We start from the raw sequence: 22,558 nt of genomic DNA on the forward strand, positions 1-22,558 counted from the left end.
TCACAATATATATATATATATATATATATATATATATATATATATATATATATATATATATATATATATATATATATATATATATATATATATATATATATATATATATATATATATATATATTATTAAATATGACCGAAAAAGTAAGATTAATAATTCTAACACGAATTTTCTCAATCTTTCGTACATTACGCTTCACTGTTGGAGGTAAATCAAAAATCAATTCTCCAAAATTCATTTTTATTTCTAGTCTGACGCGACACGGGCGAGTTTCGTAAAACTTATTACATTTTCAAAGACTTTAGTTCACAAATACACAACTGAATAGAACTTACGTATCTCCGATTTTATATCTACATTTGAGTGAGGTGGAAGGGGTGATGTGGCATTAACACAAGACAGAACAAAATGTGGTATTAATAGGGTATTAATTTCATCAACACAAGACAGAACAAGAGTATTAATAGGGTATTAATTTCATCAACACAAGACAGAACACGAAACAATGGATATTGAATAGAAGTGTTTGTAGAAAGCCTATTGGTCCATATTTCTTGATGCTTCTATATTGGAGCGGAGTCTTGAGGTGGGTAGAATATAGTTGTGCAATAATTGGCTGTTGATTGCTGGTATTGACTTCTTGATGTGTAGTGCCTCGCAAACGTCAAGCCGCCTGCTATCGCTGTATCTATCGATGATTTCTGTGTTGTTTACTAGGATTTCTCTGGTGATGGTTTGGTTGTGGGAAGAGATTATATGTTCCTTAATGGAGCCCTGTTGCTTATGCATCGTTAAACGCCTAGAAAGAGATGTTGTTGTCTTGCCTATATACTGGGTTTTTTGGAGCTTACAGTCCCCAAGTGGGCATTTGAAGGCATAGACGACGTTAGTCTCTTTTAAAGCGTTCTGTTTTGTGTCTGGAGAGTTTCTCATGAGTAGGCTGGCCGTTTTTCTGGTTTTATAGTAAATCGTCAGTTGTATCCTCTGATTTTTGTCTGTAGGGATAACGTTTCTATTAACAATATCTTTCAGGACCCTTTCCTCCGTTTTATGAGCTGTGGAAAAGAAGTTCCTGTAAAATAGTCTAATAGGGGGTATAGGTGTTGTGTTAGTTGTCTCTTCAGAGGTTGCATGGCTTTTCACTTTCCTTCTTATGATGTCTTCGACGAAACCATTGGAGAAGCCGTTATTGACTAGGACCTGCCTTACCCTACAGAGTTCTTCGTCGACTTGCTTCCATTCTGAGCTGTGGCTGAGAGCACGGTCGACATATGCGTTAACAACACTCCTCTTGTACCTGTCTGGGCAGTCGCTGTTGGCATTTAGGCACATTCCTATGTTTGTTTCCTTAGTGTAGACTGCAGTGTGGAAACCTCCGCCCTTTTCCATGACTGTTACATCTAGAAAGGGCAGCTTCCCATCCTTTTCCATCTCGTAAGTGAAACGCAGCACGGAACTCTGCTCAAATGCCTCCTTCAGCTCCTGCAGATGTCTGACATCAGGTACCTGTGTAAAAATGTCGTCAACATACCTGCAGTATATGGCCGGTTTCAAGTTCATGTCGACTAAGACTTTTTGCTCGATGGTACCCATGTAGAAGTTTGCAAACAGGACACCTAGGGGAGAACCCATGGCGACCCCATCTACTTGCTTATACATGTGCCCATCCGGGCTCAAGAAGGGTGCCTCTTTAGTACAAGCTTGGAGTAGTTTCCTCAGAATATTTTCTGGTATGTCAAGAGGAGTACAGGCTGGATCACGATACACTCTGTCGGCTATCATTCCGATTGTCTCGTCCACAGGCTTGAAGTTTGCGAGGCACTACACATCAAGAAGTCAACACCAGCAATCAACAGCCAATTATTGCACAACTATATTCTACCCACCTCAAGACTCCGCTCCAATATAGAAGCATCAAGAAATATGGACCAATAGGCTTTCTACAAACACTTCTATTCAATATCCATTGTTTCGTGTTCTGTCTTGTGTTGATGAAATTAATACCCTATTAATACTCTTGTTCTGTCTTGTGTTGATGAAATTAATACCCTATTAATACCACATTTTGTTCTGTCTTGTGTTAATGCCACATCACCCCTTCCACCTCACTCAAATGTAGATATAAAATCGGAGATACGTAAGTTCTATTCAGTTGTGTATTTGTGAACTAAAGTCTTTGAAAATGTAATAAGTTTTACGAAACGCGCCCGTGTCGCGTCAGACTAGAAATAAAAATGAATTTTGGAGAATTGATTTTTGATTTACCTCCAACAGTGAAGCGTAATGTACGAAAGATTGAGAAAATTCGTGTTAGAATTATTAATCTTACTTTTTCGGTCATATTTAATAATATATATATATATATATATATATATATATATATATATATATATATATATATATATATATATATATATATATATATATATTAGTATATTTTGGTAGCAGTCTTTCCTGTAGACATATATTATTAAATATGACCGAAAAAGTAAGATTAATAATTCTAACACGAATTTTCTCAATCTTTCATACATTACGCTTCACTGTTGGAGGTAAATCAAAAATCACTTCTCCAAAATTCATTTTTATTTCTAGTCTGACGCGACACGGGCGCGTTTCGTAAAACTTATTACATTTTCAAAGACTTCACAAATACACAACTGATTAGAACTTACGTATCTCTGATTTTATATCTACATTTGAGTGAGGTGGGAGGGGTGATGTGGCATTAACACAAGACAGAACAAGAGGGGATATTAATAGGGTATTAAAAGTATCAACACAAGACAGAACAGAAACAATGGGTATTGAATAGAAGTGTTTGTAGAAAGCCTATTGGTCCATATTTCTTGATGCTTCTATATTGGAGCGGAGTCTTGAGGTGGGTAGAATATATTTGTGCAATAATTGGCTGTTGATTGCTGGTGTTGACTTCTTGATGTGTAGTGCCTCGCAAACGTCAAGCCGCCTGCTATCGCTGTATCTATCGATGATTTCTGTGTTGTTTACTAGGATTTCTCTGGCGATGGTTTGGTTATGGGAAGAGATTATATGTTCCTTAATGGAGCCCTGTTGCTTATGCATCGTTAAACGCCTAGAAAGAGATGTTGTTGTCTTGCCTATATACTGGTTTTTTTGGAGCTTACAGTCCCCAAGTGGGCATTTGAAGGCATAGACGACGTTAGTCTCTTTTAAAGCGTTCTGTTTTGTGTCTGGAGAGTTTCTCATGAGTAGGCTGGCTGTTTTTCTGGTTTTATAGTAAATCGTCAGTTGTATCCTCTGATTTTTGTCTGTAGGGATAACGTTTCTATTAACAATATCTTTCAGGACCCTTTCCTCCGTTTTATGAGCTGTGGAAAAGAAGTTCCTGTAAAATAGTCTAATAGGGGGTATAGGTGTTGTGTTAGTTGTCTCTTCAGAGGTTGCATGGCTTTTCACTTTCCTTCTTATGATGTCTTCGATGAAACCATTGGAGAAGCCGTTATTGACTAGGACCTGCCTTACCCTACAGAGTTCTTCGTCGACTTGCTTCCATTCTGAGCTGTGGCTGAGAGCACGGTCGACGTATGCGTTAACAACACTCCTCTTGTACCTGTCAGGGCAGTCGCTGTTGGCATTTAGGCACATTCCTATGTTTGTTTCCTTAGTGTAGACTGCAGTGTGGAAACCTCCGCCCTTTTCCATGACTGTTACATCTAGAAAAGGCAGCTTCCCATCCTTTTCCGTCTCGTAAGTGAAACGCAGCACGGAACTCTGCTCAAATGCCTCCTTCAGCTCCTGCAGATGTCTGACATCAGGTACCTGTGTAAAAATGTCGTCAACATACCTGCAGTATATGGCCGGTTTCAAGTTCATGTCGACTAAGACTTTTTGCTCGATGGTACCCATGTAGAAGTTTGCAAACAGGACACCTAGGGGAGAACCCATGGCGACCCCATCTACTTGCTTATACATGTGCCCATCCGGGCTCAAGAAGGGTGCCTCTTTAGTACAAGCTTGGAGTAGTTTCCTCAGAATACTTTCTGGCATGTCAAGAGGAGTACAGGCTGGATCACGATACACTCTGTCGGCTATCATTCCGATTGTCTCGTCCACAGGTACGTTGGTAAACAGCGATTCTACGTCCAACGAGGCTCTTATCCCTGTGGCCCGTGTGCCCCGCAGTAAGTCCACAAATTCCTTTGGAGACTTCAGGCTGAAGGCGCAAGGAACATAAGGAGTCAGCAGGCCGTTGAGTCGCTTCGCCAGTCTGTACGTGGGTGTGGGTATCTGGCTAATGATTGGCCGAAGTGGGTTTCCAGGCTTGTGCGTCTTGACATTTCCATACGCATATCCAGGTTTATATTCCCCAATGATCTTTGGCAGGTGGAGTCCGGATTTCTTGGCGTTCACAGTTTCGATCAGTTTGTTGACCTTTGCTTTTAATTCGGCTGTAGTGTCCTTCGTTACCCTTTGGAACTTAGTTTGGTCAGAGAGTATGATGTTCATTTTCGCCAGATATGAGAAAGGTCACTACCAAAGATACCTTACAAGCAGAACTTATTGCAGAAGGAGGAAAGAATCGAGGCAACTACAGAAGCACCATACTGTCCCCCGAGCTTAAAGCGGCAGCTAAAAGCCTTCGTGAGAACAAGGAGATAGTTGTCAGGAGAGGTGACAAGTCGCCAATATATGTCATTCTTAAAAAAGACGAATATCTGGCGAAAATGAACATCATACTCTCTGACCAAACTAAGTTCCAAAGGGTAACGAAGGACACTACAGCCGAATTAAAAGCAAAGGTCAACAAACTGATCGAAACTGTGAACGCCAAGAAATCCGGACTCCACCTGCCAAAGATCATTGGGGAATATAAACCTGGATATGCGTATGGAAATGTCAAGACGCACAAGCCTGGAAACCCACTTCGGCCAATCATTAGCCAGATACCCACACCCACGTACAGACTGGCGAAGCGACTCAACGGCCTGCTGACTCCTTATGTTCCTTGCGCCTTCAGCCTGAAGTCTCCAAAGGAATTTGTGGACTTACTGCGGGGCACACGGGCCACAGGGATAAGAGCCTCGTTGGACGTAGAATCGCTGTTTACCAACGTACCTGTGGACGAGACAATCGGAATGATAGCCGACAGAGTGTATCGTGATCCAGCCTGTACTCCTCTTGACATGCCAGAAAGTATTCTGAGGAAACTACTCCAAGCTTGTACTAAAGAGGCACCCTTCTTGAGCCCGGATGGGCACATGTATAAGCAAGTAGATGGGGTCGCCATGGGTTCTCCCCTAGGTGTCCTGTTTGCAAACTTCTACATGGGTACCATCGAGCAAAAAGTCTTAGTCGACATGAACTTGAAACCGGCCATATACTGCAGGTATGTTGACGACATTTTTACACAGGTACCTGATGTCAGACATCTGCAGGAGCTGAAGGAGGCATTTGAGCAGAGTTCCGTGCTGCGTTTCACTTACGAGACGGAAAAGGATGGGAAGCTGCCTTTTCTAGATGTAACAGTCATGGAAAAGGGCGGAGGTTTCCACACTGCAGTCTACACTAAGGAAACAAACATAGGAATGTACCTAAATGCCAACAGCGACTGCCCTGACAGGTACAAGAGGAGTGTTGTTAACGCATACGTCGACCGTGCTCTCAGCCACAGCTCAGAATGGAAGCAAGTCGACGAAGAACTCTGTAGGGTAAGGCAGGTCCTAGTCAATAACGGCTTCTCCAATGGTTTCATCGAAGACATCATAAGAAGGAAAGTGAAAAGCCATGCAACCTCTGAAGAGACAACTAACACAACACCTATACCCCCTATTAGACTATTTTACAGGAACTTCTTTTCCACAGCTCATAAAACGGAGGAAAGGGTCCTGAAAGATATTGTTAATAGAAACGTTATCCCTACAGACAAAAATCAGAGGATACAACTGACGATTTACTATAAAACCAGAAAAACGGCCAGCCTACTCATGAGAAACTCTCCAGACACAAAACAGAACGCTTTAAAAGAGACTAACGTCGTCTATGCCTTCAAATGCCCACTTGGGGACTGTAAGCTCCAAAAAACCCAGTATATAGGCAAGACAACAACATCTCTTTCTAGGCGTTTAACGATGCATAAGCAACAGGGCTCCATTAAGGAACATATAATCTCTTCCCATAACCAAACCATCGCCAGAGAAATCCTAGTAAACAACACAGAAATCATCGATAGATACAGCGATAGCAGGCGGCTTGACGTTTGCGAGGCACTACACATCAAGAAGTCAACACCAGCAATCAACAGCCAATTATTGCACAACTATATTCTACCCACCTCAAGACTCCGCTCCAATATAGAAGCATCAAGAAATATGGACCAATAGGCTTTCTACAAACACTTCTATTCAATACCCATTGTTTCTGTTCTGTCTTGTGTTGATACTTTTAATACCCTATTAATATCCCCTCTTGTTCTGTCTTGTGTTAATGCCACATTACCCTTCCCCCCTCACTCAAATGTAGATATAAAATCAGAGATACGTAAGTTCTAATCAGTTGTGTATTTGTGAAATCTTTGAAAATGTAATAAGTTTTACGAAACGCGCCCGTGTCGCGTCAGACTAGAAATAAAAATGAATTTTGGAGAAGTGATTTTTTATTTACCTCCAACAGTGAAGCGTAATGTACGAAAGATTGAGAAAATTCGTGTTAGAATTATTAATCTTACTTTTTCGGTCATATTTAATAATATATATATATATATATATATATATATATATATATATATATATATATATATATATATATATATATATATATATATATATATATATATCGTACCTAGTAGCCAGAACTCACTTCTCAGCCTACTATGCAAGGCCCGATTTGCCTAATAAGCCAAGTTTTCATGAATTAATGTTTTTTCGTCTACCTAACCTACCTAACCTAACCTAACCTAGCTTTTTTTGGCTACCTAACCTAACCTTACCTATATATATAGGTTAGGTTAGGTTAGGTAGGGTTGGTTAGGTTCGGTCATATATCTACGTTAATTTTAACTCCAATAAAAAAAAATTGACCTCATACATAGTGAAAAGGGTAGCTTTATCATTTCATAAGAAAAAAATTATAGTAAATACATTAATTCAGGAAAACTTGGCTTATTAGGCAAATCGGGCCTTGAATAGTAGGCTGAGAAGTGAGTTCTGGCTACTAGGTACGACATATATATATATATATATATATATATATATATATATATATATATATATATATATATATATATATATATATATATATATATATATTTTATTAAATATGACCGAAAAAGTAAGATTAATAATTCTAACACGAATTTTCTCAATCTTTCGTACATTATGCTTCACTGTTGGAGGTAAATCAAAAATCACTTCTCCAAAATTCATTTTTATTTCTAGTCTGACGCGACACGGGCGCGTTTCGTAAAACTTATTACATTTTCAAAGACTTCACAAATACACAACTGATTAGAACTTGCGTTTCCCTGATTTTATATCTACATTTGAGTGAGGTGGGAAGGGTGATGTGGCATTACATTTGAGTAAGGTGGGAAGGATGATGTGGCATTAGAGGATATTAATAGGGTATTAAAAGTATCAACACAAGACAGAACACGAAACAATGGATATTGAATAGAAGTGTTTGTAGAAAGCCTATTGGTCCATATTTCTTGATGCTTCTATATTGGAGCGGAGTCTTGAGGTGGGTAGAATATAGTTGTGCAATAATTGGCTGTTGATTGCTGGTGTTGACTTCTTGATGTGTAGTGCCTCGCAAACGTCGAGCCGCCTGCTATCGCTGTATCTATCGATGATTTCTGTGTTGTTTACTAGGATTTCTCTGGCGATGGTTTGGTTATGGGAAGAGATTATATGTTCCTTAATGGAGCCCTGTTGTTTATGCATCGTTAAACGCCTAGAAAGAGATGTTGTTGTCTTGCCTATATACTGGGTTTTTTGGAGCTTACAGTCCCCAAGTGGGCATTTGAAGGCATAGACGACGTTAGTCTCTTTTAAAGCGTTCTGTTTCGTGTCTGGAGAGTTTCTCATGAGTAGGCTGGCCGTTTTTCTGGTTTTATAGTAAATCGTCAGTTGTATCCTCTGATTTTTGTCTGTAGGGATAACGTTTCTATTAACAATATCTTTCAGGACCCTTTCCTCTGTTTTATGAGCTGTGGAAAAGAAGTTCCTGTAAAATAGTCTAATAGGGGGTATAGGTGTTGTGTTAGTTGTCTCTTCGGAGGTTGCATGGCTTTTCACTTTCCTTCTTATGATGTCTTCGATGAAACCATTGGAGAAGCCGTTATTGACTAGAACCTGCCTTACCCTACAGAGTTCTTCGTCGACTTGCTTCCATTCTGAGCTGTGGCTGAGAGCACGGTCGACGTATGCGTTAACAACACTCCTCTTGTACCTGTCAGGGCAGTCGCTGTTGGCATTTAGGCACATTCCTATGTGTGTTTCCTTTGTGTAGACTGCAGTGTGGAAACCTCCGCCCTTTTCCATGACTGTTACATCTAGAAAAGGCAGCTTCCCATCCTTTTCCGTCTCGTAAGTGAAACGCAGCACGGAACTCTGCTCAAATGCCTCCTTCAGCTCCTGCAGATGTCTGACATCAGGTACCTGTGTAAAAATGTCGTCAACATACCTGCAGTATATGGCCGGTTTCAAGTTCATGTCGACTAAGACTTTTTGCTCGATGGTACCCATGTAGAAGTTTGCAAACAGGACACCTAGGGGAGAACCCATAGCGACCCCATCTACTTGCTTATACATGTGCCCATCCGGGCTCAAGAAGGGTGCCTCTTTAGTACAAGCTTGGAGTAGTTTCCTCAGAATACTTTCTGGCATGTCAAGAGGAGTACAGGCTGGATCACGATACACTCTGTCGGCTATCATTCCGATTGTCTCGTCCACAGGTACGTTGGTAAACAGTGATTCTACGTCCAACGAGGCGTTTAACGATGCATAAACAACAGGGCTCCATTAAGGAACATATAATCTCTTCCCATAACCAAACCATCGCCAGAGAAATCCTAGTAAACAACACAGAAATCATCGATAGATACAGCGATAGCAGGCGGCTCGACGTTTGCGAGGCACTACACATCAAGAAGTCAACACCAGCAATCAACAGCCAATTATTGCACAACTATATTCTACCCACCTCAAGACTCCGCTCCAATATAGAAGCATCAAGAAATATGGACCAATAGGCTTTCTACAAACACTTCTATTCAATATCCATTGTTTCGTGTTCTGTCTTGTGTTGATACTTTTAATACCCTATTAATATCCTCTAATGCCACATCATCCTTCCCACCTTACTCAAATGTAATGCCACATCACCCTTCCCACCTCACTCAAATGTAGATATAAAATCAGGGAAACGCAAGTTCTAATCAGTTGTGTATTTGTGAAGTCTTTGAAAATGTAATAAGTTTTACGAAACGCGCCCGTGTCGCGTCAGACTAGAAATAAAAATGAATTTTGGAGAAGTGATTTTTTATTTACCTCCAACAGTGAAGCATAATGTACGAAAGATTGAGAAAATTCGTGTTAGAATTATTAATCTTACTTTTTCGGTCATATTTAATAAAATATGTCTACAGGAAAGACTGCTACCAAAATATACTAATATATATATATATAAATATATATATTTTCAAAGACTTCACAAATACACAACTGATTAGAACGTATCTCTGATTTTATATCTACATTTGAGTGAGGTGGGAAGGGTGATGTGGCATTAACACAAGACAGAACAGGAGGGGATATTAATAGGGTATTAAAAGTATCAACACAAGACAGAACAGAAACAATGGGTATTGAATAGAAGTGTTTGTAGAAAGCCTATTGGTCCATATTTCTTGATGCTTCTATATTGGAGCGGAGTCTTGAGGTGGGTAGAATATAGTTGTGCAATAATTGGCTGTTGATTGCTGGTGTTGACTTCTTGATGTGTAGTGCCTCGCAAACGTCAAGCCGCCTGCTATCGCTGTATCTATCGATGATTTCTGTGTTATTTACTAGGATTTCTCTGGCGATGGTTTGGTTATGGGAAGAGATATATATATATATATATACATATATATATATATATATATATATATATATATATATATATATATATATATATATATATATATATATATATATATATATATATATATTAGTATATTTTGGTAGCAGTCTTTCCTGTAGACATATATTATTAAATATGACCGAAAAAGTAAGATTAATAATTCTAACACGAATTTTCTCAATCTTTCGTACATTACGCTTCACTGTTGGAGGTAAATCAAAAATCACTTCTCCAAAATTCATTTTTATTTCTAGTCTGACGCGACACGGGCGCGTTTCGTAAAACTTATTACATTTTCAAAGACTTCACAAATACACAACTGATTAGAACTTACGTCTCTCTGATATTATATCTACATTTGAGTGAGGTGGGAAGGATGATGTGGCATTAACACAAGACAGAACAGGGGATATTAATAGGGTATTAAAAGTATCAACACAAGACAGAACAGAAACAATGGGTATTGAATAGAAGTGTTTGTAGAAAGCCTATTGGTCCATATTTCTTGATGCTTCTATATTGGAGCGGAGTCTTGAGGTGGGTAGAATATAGTTGTGCAATAATTGGCTGCCAATTAATAATTTCTCCACTCGTTTGTAGCAATAATTCATGCTACAAACGAGTGGAGAAATAGCAACATCGACCATAGTATCCGTACCCGCGTTGAACAACACCTCGACATCCTCACAGACCAACATCACCTCAGCACTGAAACAAGGATTATCAAGAAATCAGCCAATTATTGCACAACTATATTCTACCCACCTCAAGACTCCGCTCCAATATAGAAGCATCAAGAAATATGGACCAATAGGCTTTCTACAAACACTTCTATTCAATACCCATTGTTTCTGTTCTGTCTTGTGTTGATACTTTTAATACCCTATTAATATCCCCTGTTCTGTCTTGTGTTAATGCCACATCATCCTTCCCACCTCACTCAAATGTAGATATAATATCAGAGAGACGTAAGTTCTAATCAGTTGTGTATTTGTGAAGTCTTTGAAAATGTAATAAGTTTTACGAAACGCGCCCGTGTCGCGTCAGACTAGAAATAAAAATGAATTTTGGAGAAGTGATTTTTGATTTACCTCCAACAGTGAAGCGTAATGTACGAAAGATTGAGAAAATTCGTGTTAGAATTATTAATCTTACTTTTTCGGTCATATTTAATAATATATATATATATATATATATATATATATATATATATATATATATATATATATATATATATATATATATATATATATATATATATATATATATATATATATATATATTAGTATATTTTGGTAGCAGTCTTTCCTGTAGACATATATTATTAAATATGACCGAAAAAGTAAGATTAATAATTCTAACACGAATTTTCTCAATCTTTCGTACATTACGCTTCACTGTTGGAGGTAAATAAAAAATCACTTCTCCAAAATTCATTTTTATTTCTAGTCTGACGCGACACGGGCGCGTTTCGTAAAACTTATTACATTTTCAAAGACTTCACAAATACACAACTGGTTAGAACGTATCTCTGATTTTATATCTACATTTGAGTGAGGTGGGAAGGGTGATGTGGCATTAACACAAGACAGAACAGGAGGGGATATTAATAGGGTATTAAAAGTATCAACACAAGACAGAACAGAAACAATGGGTATTGAATAGAAGTGTTTGTAGAAAGCCTTTTGGTCCATATTTCTTGATGCTTCTATATTGGAACGGAGTCTTGAGGTGGGTAGAATATAGTTGTGCAATAATTGGCTGTTGATTGCTGGTGTTGACTTCTTGATGTGTAGTGCCTCGCAAACGTCAAGCCGCCTGCTATCGCTGTATCTATCGATGATTTCTGTGTTGTTTACTAGGATTTCTCTGGCGATGGTTTGGTTATGGGAAGAGATTATATGTTCCTTAATGGAGCCCTGTTGCTTATGCATCGTTAAACGCCTAGAAAGAGATGTTGTTGTCTTGCCTATATACTGGGTTTTTTGGAGCTTACAGTCCCCAAGTGGGCATTTGAAGGCATAGACGACATTAGTCTCTTTTAAAGCGTTCTGTTTTGTGTCTGGAGAGTTTCTCATGAGTAGGCTGGCCGTTTTTCTGGTTTTATAGTAAATCGTCAGTTGTATCCTCTGATTTTTGTCTGTAGGGATAACGTTTCTATTAACAATATCTTTCAGGACCCTTTCCTCCGTTTTATGAGCTGTGGAAAAGAAGTTCCTGTAAAATAGTCTAATAGGGGGTATAGGTGATGTGTTAGTTGTCTCTTCAGATGTTGCATGGCTTTTCACTTTCCTTCTTATGATGTCTTCGATGAAACCATTGGAGAAGCCGTTATTGACTAGGACCTGCCTTACCCTACAGAGTTCTTCGTCGACTTGCTTCCATTCTGAGCTGTGGCTGAGAGCACGGTCGACGTATGCGTTAACAACACTCCTCTTGTACCTGTCAGGGCAGTCGCTGTTGGCATTTAGGCACATTCCTATGTTTGTTTCCTTAGTGTAGACTGCAGTGTGGAAACCTCCGCCCTTTTCCATGACTGTTACATCTAGAAAAGGCAGCTTCCCATCCTTTTCCGTCTCGTAAGTGAAACGCAGCACGGAACTCTGCTCAAATGCCTCCTTCAGCTTCTGCAGATGTCTGACATCAGGTACCTGTGTAAAAATGTCGTCAACATACCTGCAGTATATGGCCGATTTCAAGTTCATGTCGACTAAGACTTTTTGCTCGATGGTACCCATGTAGAAGTTTGCAAACAGGACACCTAGGGGAGAACCCATGGCGACCCCATCTACTTGCTTATACATGTGCCCATCCGGGCTCAAGAAGGGTGCCTCTTTAGTACAAGCTTGGAGTAGTTTCCTCAGAATACTTTCTGGCATGTCAAGAGGAGTACAGGCTGGATCACGATACACTCTGTCGGCTATCATTCCGATTTTCTCGTCCACAGGTACGTTGGTAAACAGCGATTCTACGTCCAACGAGGCTCTTATCCCTGTGGCCCGTGTGCCCCGCAGTAAGTCCACAAATTCCTTTGGAGACTTCAGGCTGAAGGCGCAAGGAACATAAGGAGTCAGCAGGCCGTTGAGTCGCTTTGCCAGTCTGTACGTGGGTGTGGGTATCTGGCTAATGATTGGCCGAAGTGGGTTTCCAGGCTTGTGCGTCTTGACATTTCCATACGCATATCCAGGTTTATATTCCCCAATGATCTTTGGCAGGTGGAGTCCGGATTTCTTGGCGTTTACAGTTTCGATCAGTTTGTTGACCTTTGCTTTTAATTCGGCTGTAGTGTCCTTCGTTACCCTTTGGAACTTAGTTTGGTCAGAGAGTATGATGTTCATACGCCAAGAAATCCGGACTCCACCTGCCAAAGATCATTGGGGAATATAAACCTGGATATGCGTATGGAAATGTCAAGACGCACAAGCCTGGAAACCCACTTCGGCCAATCATTAGCCAGATACCCACACCCACGTACAGACTGGCAAAGCGACTCAACGGCCTGCTGACTCCTTATGTTCCTTGCGCCTTCAGCCTGAAGTCTCCAAAGGAATTTGTGGACTTACTGCGGGGCACACGGGCCACAGGGATAAGAGCCTCGTTGGACGTAGAATCGCTGTTTACCAACGTACCTGTGGACGAGACAATCGGAATGATAGCCGACAGAGTGTATCGTGATCCAGCCTGTACTCCTCTTGACATGCCAGAAAGTATTCTGAGGAAACTACTCCAAGCTTGTACTAAAGAGGCACCCTTCTTGAGCCCGGATGGGCACATGTATAAGCAAGTAGATGGGGTCGCCATGGGTTCTCCCCTAGGTGTCCTGTTTGCAAACTTCTACATGGGTACCATCGAGCAAAAAGTCTTAGTCGACATGAACTTGAAACCGGCCATATACTGCAGGTATGTTGACGACATTTTTACACAGGTACCTGATGTCAGACATCTGCAGAAGCTGAAGGAGGCATTTGAGCAGAGTTCCGTGCTGCGTTTCACTTACGAGACGGAAAAGGATGGGAAGCTGCCTTTTCTAGATGTAACAGTCATGGAAAAGGGCGGAGGTTTCCACACTGCAGTCTACACTAAGGAAACAAACATAGGAATGTGCCTAAATGCCAACAGCGACTGCCCTGACAGGTACAAGAGGAGTGTTGTTAACGCATACGTCGACCGTGCTCTCAGCCACAGCTCAGAATGGAAGCAAGTCGACGAAGAACTCTGTAGGGTAAGGCAGGTCCTAGTCAATAACGGCTTCTCCAATGGTTTCATCGAAGACATCATAAGAAGGAAAGTGAAAAGCCATGCATCCTCTGAAGAGACAACTAACACAACACCTATACCTCCTATTAGACTATTTTACAGGAACTTCTTTTCCACAGCTCATAAAACGGAGGAAAGGGTCCTGAAAGATATTGTTAATAGAAACGTTATCCCTACAGACAAAAATCAGAGGATACAACTGACGATTTACTATAAAACCAGAAAAACGGCCAGCCTACTCATGAGAAACTCTCCAGACACAAAACAGAACGCTTTAAAAGAGACTAATGTCGTCTATGCCTTCAAATGCCCACTTGGGGACTGTAAACTCCAAAAAACCCAGTATATAGGCAAGACAACAACATCTCTTTCTAGGCGTTTAACGATGCATAAGCAACAGGGCTCCATTAAGGAACATATAATCTCTTCCCATAACCAAACCATCGCCAGAGAAATCCTAGTAAACAACACAGAAATCATCGATAGATACAGCGATAGCAGGCGGCTTGACGTTTGCGAGGCACTACACATCAAGAAGTCAACACCAGCAATCAACAGCCAATTATTGCACAACTATATTCTACCCACCTCAAGACTCCGCTCCAATATAGAAGCATCAAGAAATATGGACCAATAGGCTTTCTACAAACACTTCTATTCAATACCCATTGTTTCTGTTCTGTCTTGTGTTGATACTTTTAATACCCTATTAATATCCCCTCCTGTTCTGTCTTGTGTTAATGCCACATCACCCTTCCCACCTCACTCAAATGTAGATATAAAATCAGAGATACGTTCTAATCAGTTGTGTATTTGGGAAGTCTTTGAAAATGTAATAAGTTTTACGAAACGCGCCCGTGTCGCGTCAGACTAGAAATAAAAATGAATTTTGGAGAAGTGATTTTTGATTTACCTCCAACAGTGAAGCGTAATGTACGAAAGATTGAGAAAATTCGTGTTAGAATTATTAATCTTACTTTTTCGGTCATATTTAATAATATATATATATATATATATATATATATATATATATATATATATATATATATATATATATATATATATATATATATATATATATATATATATATATATATATATATATATATATATATATATATATAAATGTTACAAGTAGCACGGGCTGTGGTGAGCCCATAGTGGACTTACCTTGCACTTGAGAGGGGCTGTAACTGATGTCTGATCTTTGCCATCTATGTATTTATACATATGTATTGGACTATTAACTTATCAATATACAAGCGACCCTACATGTCACTTACGGGTTCAATAATCCGTCCGTCATCACCCAGCACGAAGCCGGCCAGGTCTGGTACGATGATGAGCACCACGGGGTCAGACGTAACCCAACCCTGGACAGTGTTGTAGCCCGACACCACACTAGAATAGTTTCCACTCTGAAAACAAATACCAGACACAAGATTAATGTTAATAATACTGTTTTAATTCTTTAATACTGTGTTTTATTTAATGAAAATTCTTATTACAAAAATATGCTAATATTAAAAAGAGCACTTTGGTCGACTTTGACCATTGGCGCTGGTATCTTTCATTAATTCTGTGTCAAATTGTTGTATGTTGAAACTGCTGGTTTGCCTTCACAAGATCAGCAAATTTGTCCTCATACAAATTACGTCTGAATTTCGCCGTTTGCCCGTTTGACCGAAACTGGACGTAATTTGAAAATGAAACATAATTGAAAATAATTTTTTTCTTTTACTTTTCAAAAACTGCAAGTTAAGGGTCCTCTGATAAGTTAAGAGGGCAAGAAGTTCTTCTAAGGTTTCAAAACGTCATGAAAACGTTTAATTGAAAGTTTCGTCTCCTAACTTAACCCAGTAAGCCGGAGGACTCATAACAGAAAACGGGACACTACGTCACTTCCGTGAGCAGATTTAATTTCAAATTACGTCCCTTTTTTGGCCATACAGGCAAAGGGCGAAAAGCGACCTAATTTTAGGAAGACTGGTTGCACCTAATTTTAAGAAGACTGGTTGCAGCGTGAGTGGTGCAGCCATCTCTGCTTCACAAGGTCTTGACAACACCGCCATTAACGCTTCTACTGCACACTTCTCTTGAGCCCCTCTTTCTCCCCTACTTCAATACTTATACTGCTAGGATGACCTGTTTGTAGATGTCTCAGTACAAACCTGAATGTTTCCATTCACAATGTTCATCCCTGTCCTCTATACAGGATCCCACTCGTGAAATGTTGCATGACCCCCCCCCCCCCTGACCTAAATGGAGAAGTAACCCCTTCCACTGTTATGAAATTCATTAGCCATTACAGTTTTATGTATCTTACTCCTTTCTACTGCTCTGTATCAGACGGTTCACAGTCTGAAGATGGTGTTTGATACTGCTTTGTTTGTTCTTGATCAAACTGTAACTGATCGCTATTGACAACAGCTACCACTATTGTAGGAACCAGTAGGGACTACTGCTGTCACTATTGTAAGAACCAGCAGCAACTACCACTGCCAATATTGTACACAGCAATATTGTACTATGCTGTGTACCGGCCAAGTGCACTAGGCTGTGTGCCGGTCACTTGCGCTAGGCTCCGTTCTGGCCATGTGCACTAGGCTGCGTAATGGCCACATGTACTACGCTGAGTTCCGGTCACGTGCACTTGGCTCCGTATCGGCCACGTGCGCTGGGTTGCATAACGGCCACATACACTAGGCTGCATACTGGCCACATGCAGCTGGCTGCAGTACTGGCAACGTGCACTAGGCTGCGGACCGGCCACGTGCACTAGGCTGTGTACCAGCCACGTGCACTAGGCTGTGTACTAGCCACATACACTAGGTTGCATACCGGCCACATGCGCTATTCTGCGTATCGGCCACATGCACTAGGTTGTGTACTGGACAAGTGCATCGGGCAACATACTAGCCATGTGCACTAGAATGCATACTGGCCACGTGCACCAGGCTGTGTAGGTGCCACGTGTGCTCGGCTGCGTTCCGGCCACGTTCACTAGGTTATGTTCCGGCCACTTACATTAGGCTGTGTACAGGTTATGTGCGTTAGGCTGTGTACAGGTTATGTGCGTTAGGCTGTGTACAGGTTATGTGCGTTAGGCTGTGTACAGGTTATGAGCGTTAGGCTGTGTACAGGTTATGTGCGTTAGGCTGTGTACAGGTTATGTGCGTTAGGCTGTGTACAGGTTATGTGCGTTAGGCTGTGTACAGGTTATGTGCGTTAGGCTGTGTACAGGTTATGTGCGTTAGGCTGTGTACAGGTTATGTGCGTTAGGCTGTGTACAGGTTATGTGCGTTAGGCTGTGTACAGGTTATGTGCGTTAGGCTGTGTACAGGTTATGTGCGTTAGGCTGTGTACAGGTTATGTGCGTTAGGCTGTGTACAGGTTATGTGCGTTAGGCTGTGTACAGGTTATGTGCGTTAGGCTGTGTACAGGTTATGTGCGTTAGGCTGTGTACAGGTTATGTGCGTTAGGCTGTGTACAGGTTATGTGCGTTAGGCTACACACGTGTACAGGTTATGTGCGTTAGGCTGCGGACCGGCCACGTGAACTAGGGTGTGTAATGGCCACATGCACTAGGCTGTGTACTGGCCCCCTGCATTAGGCTGTGTACCAGCCAAGTGCACTAGGCTTTGTACCGGCCACGTGCACTAGGCTGTGTACTGACCACGTGCATTAGGCTTTGTACCGGCCACGTGCACTAGGCTGTGTACTGACCACGTGCATTAGGCTGTGTACCTGCCATGTGCACTAAGCTCTGTACCAGCCACGTGCACTAGGCTGTGTACCGACCACGTGTACTAGGCTGCATACCGGCCATGTGCGCTAAGTTGTGTACTGGCCACGTGCGCTAAGCTGCGAACCGGTCACGTGCAGTAGGCTGAATCCCGCCCACATACCGGCCATGTGCACTAGGCTGCGTACAGGCCCCGTGCACTAAGCTGTGTACTGCCCACGTGAACTAAGCTGTGTACCAGCCACGTGCACTTGGGTGCATACCGGCCACGTGCACCAGGCTGTGTACTGTCCACGTGTGTTAAACTGCGTACCAGCCACGTGCACTAGGCTGCATACTGGCCACTGCATTAGGCTGCGTTCTGGCCACGTGCACTAGGCTGCATACTGGGCTACGTGCACTAGGCTGCATACTGGGCTACGTGCACTAGGCTGCATAACAGCCACGTGCACTAGGCTGCATACTGGCTACGTGCACTAGGCTGCGTACCAGTCACGTGCACTAGGGGGTTTGTACTGGCCACATGCACGCTGGTTGTGTACCGGCCATGTGCACTAGGCTGTGTACCAGCTACATGCACTAGGCTGCATACTGGCCATGTGCACTAGGCTGTGTACCAGCTACATGCACTAGGCTGCATACTGGCCATGTGCACTAGGTTGCATACCCTTCACTTGCACTAGCCAGCGTAGCGGCCACGTGCAGTAAGCTATGTACCGGCCATTTGCGTTAGGCTGTGTCCCGGCCATGTGCATTAGGCTGCGTATTTGATACGTGCACTAGGCTGCTTACCGGACACGTGCGTTAGACTGTGCACTGGCCCCGTGCACTAGGCTGTGTACACAACCTGTCCTCTTAAAAATAACGTCGCTTCTGGCCCGTATGGCCAAAGTGGACGTAATGTGAAAATGAAAAAAAATGAAAATAAATTTGGGATTTTTTTCAACAACTGTAAGGGTCCTCTGATAGGTTAGGTGGGCAGGAAATTCTCATAAAGTTTCAAAACGTTATGAAAAACGTTAATTGAAAGTTGCCTGTTCTAACCTTACCGAGTAAGCCGTACGACTCACACAGAAAACAGGACAGTACGTCTCTTTTGTGAGTCCATTTCATTTCAAATTACGTCCAAATTTGGCCATAGCACGCATACGAGCAAAAAGTGACGTTATTTTTAAGAGGACGGGTTGGTGTACCGGCTACATGCACTAGGCTGTGTACAGGCTACGTGCACTAGGCTGCGTACAGGCCACGTGCACTAGGCTGTGTACAGGCCACGTGCACTAGGTTGCGTACCGGCTACGTGCACTAGGTTGCGTACTGGCCACGTGCACTAGGTTGTGTACCGGCTACGTGCACTAGGTTGCGTACAGGCCACGTGCACTAGGTTGTGTACCGGCTACGTGCACTAGGTTGCGTACAGGCCACGTGCACTAGGTTGTGTACAGGCTACGTGCACTAGGTTGCGTACAGGCCACGTGCACTAGGTTGTGTACCGGCTACGTGCACTAGGTTGCGTACCGGCCACGTGCACTAGGTTGCGTACCGGCTACGTGCACTAGGTTGCGTACCGGCTATGTGCACTAGGTTGCGTACCGGCCACGTGCGCTAGGCTGCGTACCGGCCACATGCACTAGGCTGCGTACTGGCCACATGCACTAGGCTGCGTACCGGCCACATGCACTAGGCTGCGTACTGGCCACATGCACTAGGCTGCGTACTGGCCACATGCACTAGGCTGCGTACTGGCCACATGCACTAGGCTGCGTACTGGCCACGTGCACTTGGCTGCGTACTGGCCACATGCACTAGGCTGCGTACTGGCCACATGCACTAGGCTGCGTACAGGCCACATGCACTAGGCTGCGTACTGGCCACATGCACTAGGCTGCGTACTGGCCACATGCACTAGGCTGCGTACTGGCCACATGCACTAGGCTGCGTACTGGCCACATGCACTAGGCTGCGTACTGGCCACATGCACTAGGCTGTGTACAGGCCACATGCACTAGGCTGCGTACTGGCCACATGCACTAGGCTGCGTACTGGCCACATGCACTAGGCTGCGTACTGGCCACATGCACTAGGCTGCGTACTGGCCACATGCACTAGGCTGCGTACTGGCCACATGCACTAGGCTGCGTACTGGCCACATGCACTAGGCTGCGTACTCGCCACATGCACTAGGCTGCGTACTGGCCACATGCACTAGGCTGCGTACTGGCCACGTGCACTAGGTTGCGTACCTGCCACGTGCACTAGGCTGCGTACTGGCCACATGCTCTGGGTTGCCTACCGGCCATGTGTGTTAAACTCACTACCACTTAAAGGAACAATGTTCTGCTTCCACAACATGGTGACTTATACCTTCTTCAACTAAAAAGTACTTATTGTATTGATTTGAAATCTTCATCACCAATGTATGATCATGCAAGTGAACTTACATGTTATCAACGTATTGCATGGAATCTTTGTAAACAAACAATCATAAGCCCATGAAACCTCCAGGGTTCCTTGAGGTGTAGAGGCGTTCAACCATCTGAACTGCGATTATGTTCCTACACGAACTCCATAAATTCAATCTAAAAGTATCTATGTCGTTTAATTAGGTCCCATTATTTGCTTTATTCCATACATATATGCATTGATTTTCTGATAGTTTCAACAGTGTCCTGCTGATATACCATTGTAACGTATCGGAAGTTGAAGGAAGATAGGAAGAAAGGGTGATGGAGGTAGAGAGGTGGAAGGGAGTAGTGAGGAAGAACGGCCAGAGGAAAGGGTAAGTCTAGAATGAGAGAGAGAAAATGAGATCAAGGAGAACAGGAGAAGAGTAGAAAGTAAGAGTGCTAGAATAGTAGAAAAATAGAAGCTTGCTGCCACCATCTATTCAAGTTAATCATATATACAACAAGGAATGGAACTTGTATGTACAACAATATTATCTGATGTTATCATGTATCAACTATAAGCTTGTACTCGTATTCCCAAGAATCTTTGTCATAATCTTTAGCCAATAAACATCTCTAGTTTATCTCTAGAGTTCTCCACTCTAGCTTGCAATACAGTTCCACGGGTATTTATGGGGAAACTGGGAGTTAAGCTCCACCTACCATGACTGGCCGACCCCTCACAGTGTTCAAGAGAGAACTGGATAAGCACCTCCAAAGGATACCTGATCAACCAGGCTGTGACTCATACGTCAGGCTGCGAGCAGCCGCGTCCAACAGCCTGGTTGATCAGTCCGGCAACCAGGAGGCCTGGTCGACGACCGGGCCGTGGGGACGCTAAGCCCCGGAAGCACCTCAAGGTAGGTAAGGTACCAGGAGATTACTACTACACCTAAACAGTGGCTTGTTTGAAAGAAACAACACAGCTAACCGTCTGTAATTATCAGCTTAGCAGAGAGCAAGGTCACCTAATACGACCTGACCGCTCTCAACATGTGAACATTAAATTTCGAAAGATGTGATTTTATAATTGCTTAGTAACAACTGCCCTGGCACCACTAATATCCTGTGTGACTTGACTCTAATTTTATGTAAAATATTGAACAAAACCATTTATGGTGTTACAACTCGCTAATCTTTATTTATAATAAGAACCCAAATTTTTCTGCTTTAGAGTGCACCAAAAAATCCTTCGTCCATTTTGAAGGTCTATCTAGATCTATCTATCTAGATCATTTTGAAGGTCTATCTAGATCTATCTATCTAGATCATTTTGAAGGTCTATCTAGATCTATCTATCTAGATCATTTTGAAGGTCTATCTAGATCTATCTATCTAGATCATTTTGAAGGTCTATCTAGATCTATCTATCTAGATCATTTTGAAGGTCTATCTAGATCTATCTATCTAGATCATTTTGAAGGTCTATCTAGATCTATCTATCTAGATCATTTTGAAGGTCTATCTAGATCTATCTATCTAGATCATTTTGAAGGTCTATCTAGATCTATCTATCTAGATCATTTTGAAGGTCTATCTAGATCTATCTATCTAGATCATTTTGAAGGTCTATCTAGATCTATCTATCTAGATCATTTTGAAGGTCTATCTAGATCTATCTATCTAGATCATTTTGAAGGTCTATCTAGATCGCCTTGTAGCGAGTTTTGGTTTTCTTCTGAATTGTTGTGTTATTCTGAATTGTTGTGTTATTCTGAATTGTTGTGTTATTCTGAACTGTTGCGTTATATTGTTGTATCGTCTGTAAATTTGTAAATGTTTATTAGGAATAACTAGGTCCTAATATAACTTAGAATACCCATACTACATTCTCTGTGAGTGTCTTATGATGCAGATTATTAAAAGATTTGCTTAAGTCTCTGTTAAATGTCATAATCCTTTCCGATATCAACTCCTTGAAATATACTAGTAAAGAGTAAGAGTAATTTTTTTATACATAAAAGGCCCTTAGTAAAACCATATTGTGGGTTCTTTAGTAATCACT

The 22,558-nt window shown here is 41.9% G+C and overlaps 1 protein-coding gene across 1 annotated transcript in view; it reads right to left on the reverse strand.

Annotated features, from left to right (window-relative positions):
* The window catches only part of LOC138357333 (uncharacterized), a 31,311-nt gene extending 14,752 nt beyond the window's left edge, over positions 1-16,559 (reverse strand). The window contains exons 1-2 of the mRNA XM_069314013.1: positions 16,533-16,559; positions 15,645-15,779 (exon numbers count right to left, since the gene is read on the reverse strand). Of these exons, the coding sequence (XP_069170114.1) occupies positions 15,645-15,779; positions 16,533-16,559 (162 nt within the window). The remainder of the gene's footprint in view (positions 1-15,644; positions 15,780-16,532) is intronic.
* Positions 16,560-22,558: the final 5,999 nt, after the last annotated feature.

This window comes from Procambarus clarkii, chromosome 77, assembly GCF_040958095.1.
Source record: "Procambarus clarkii isolate CNS0578487 chromosome 77, FALCON_Pclarkii_2.0, whole genome shotgun sequence".
NCBI lineage: Eukaryota > Metazoa > Arthropoda > Malacostraca > Decapoda > Cambaridae > Procambarus > Procambarus clarkii.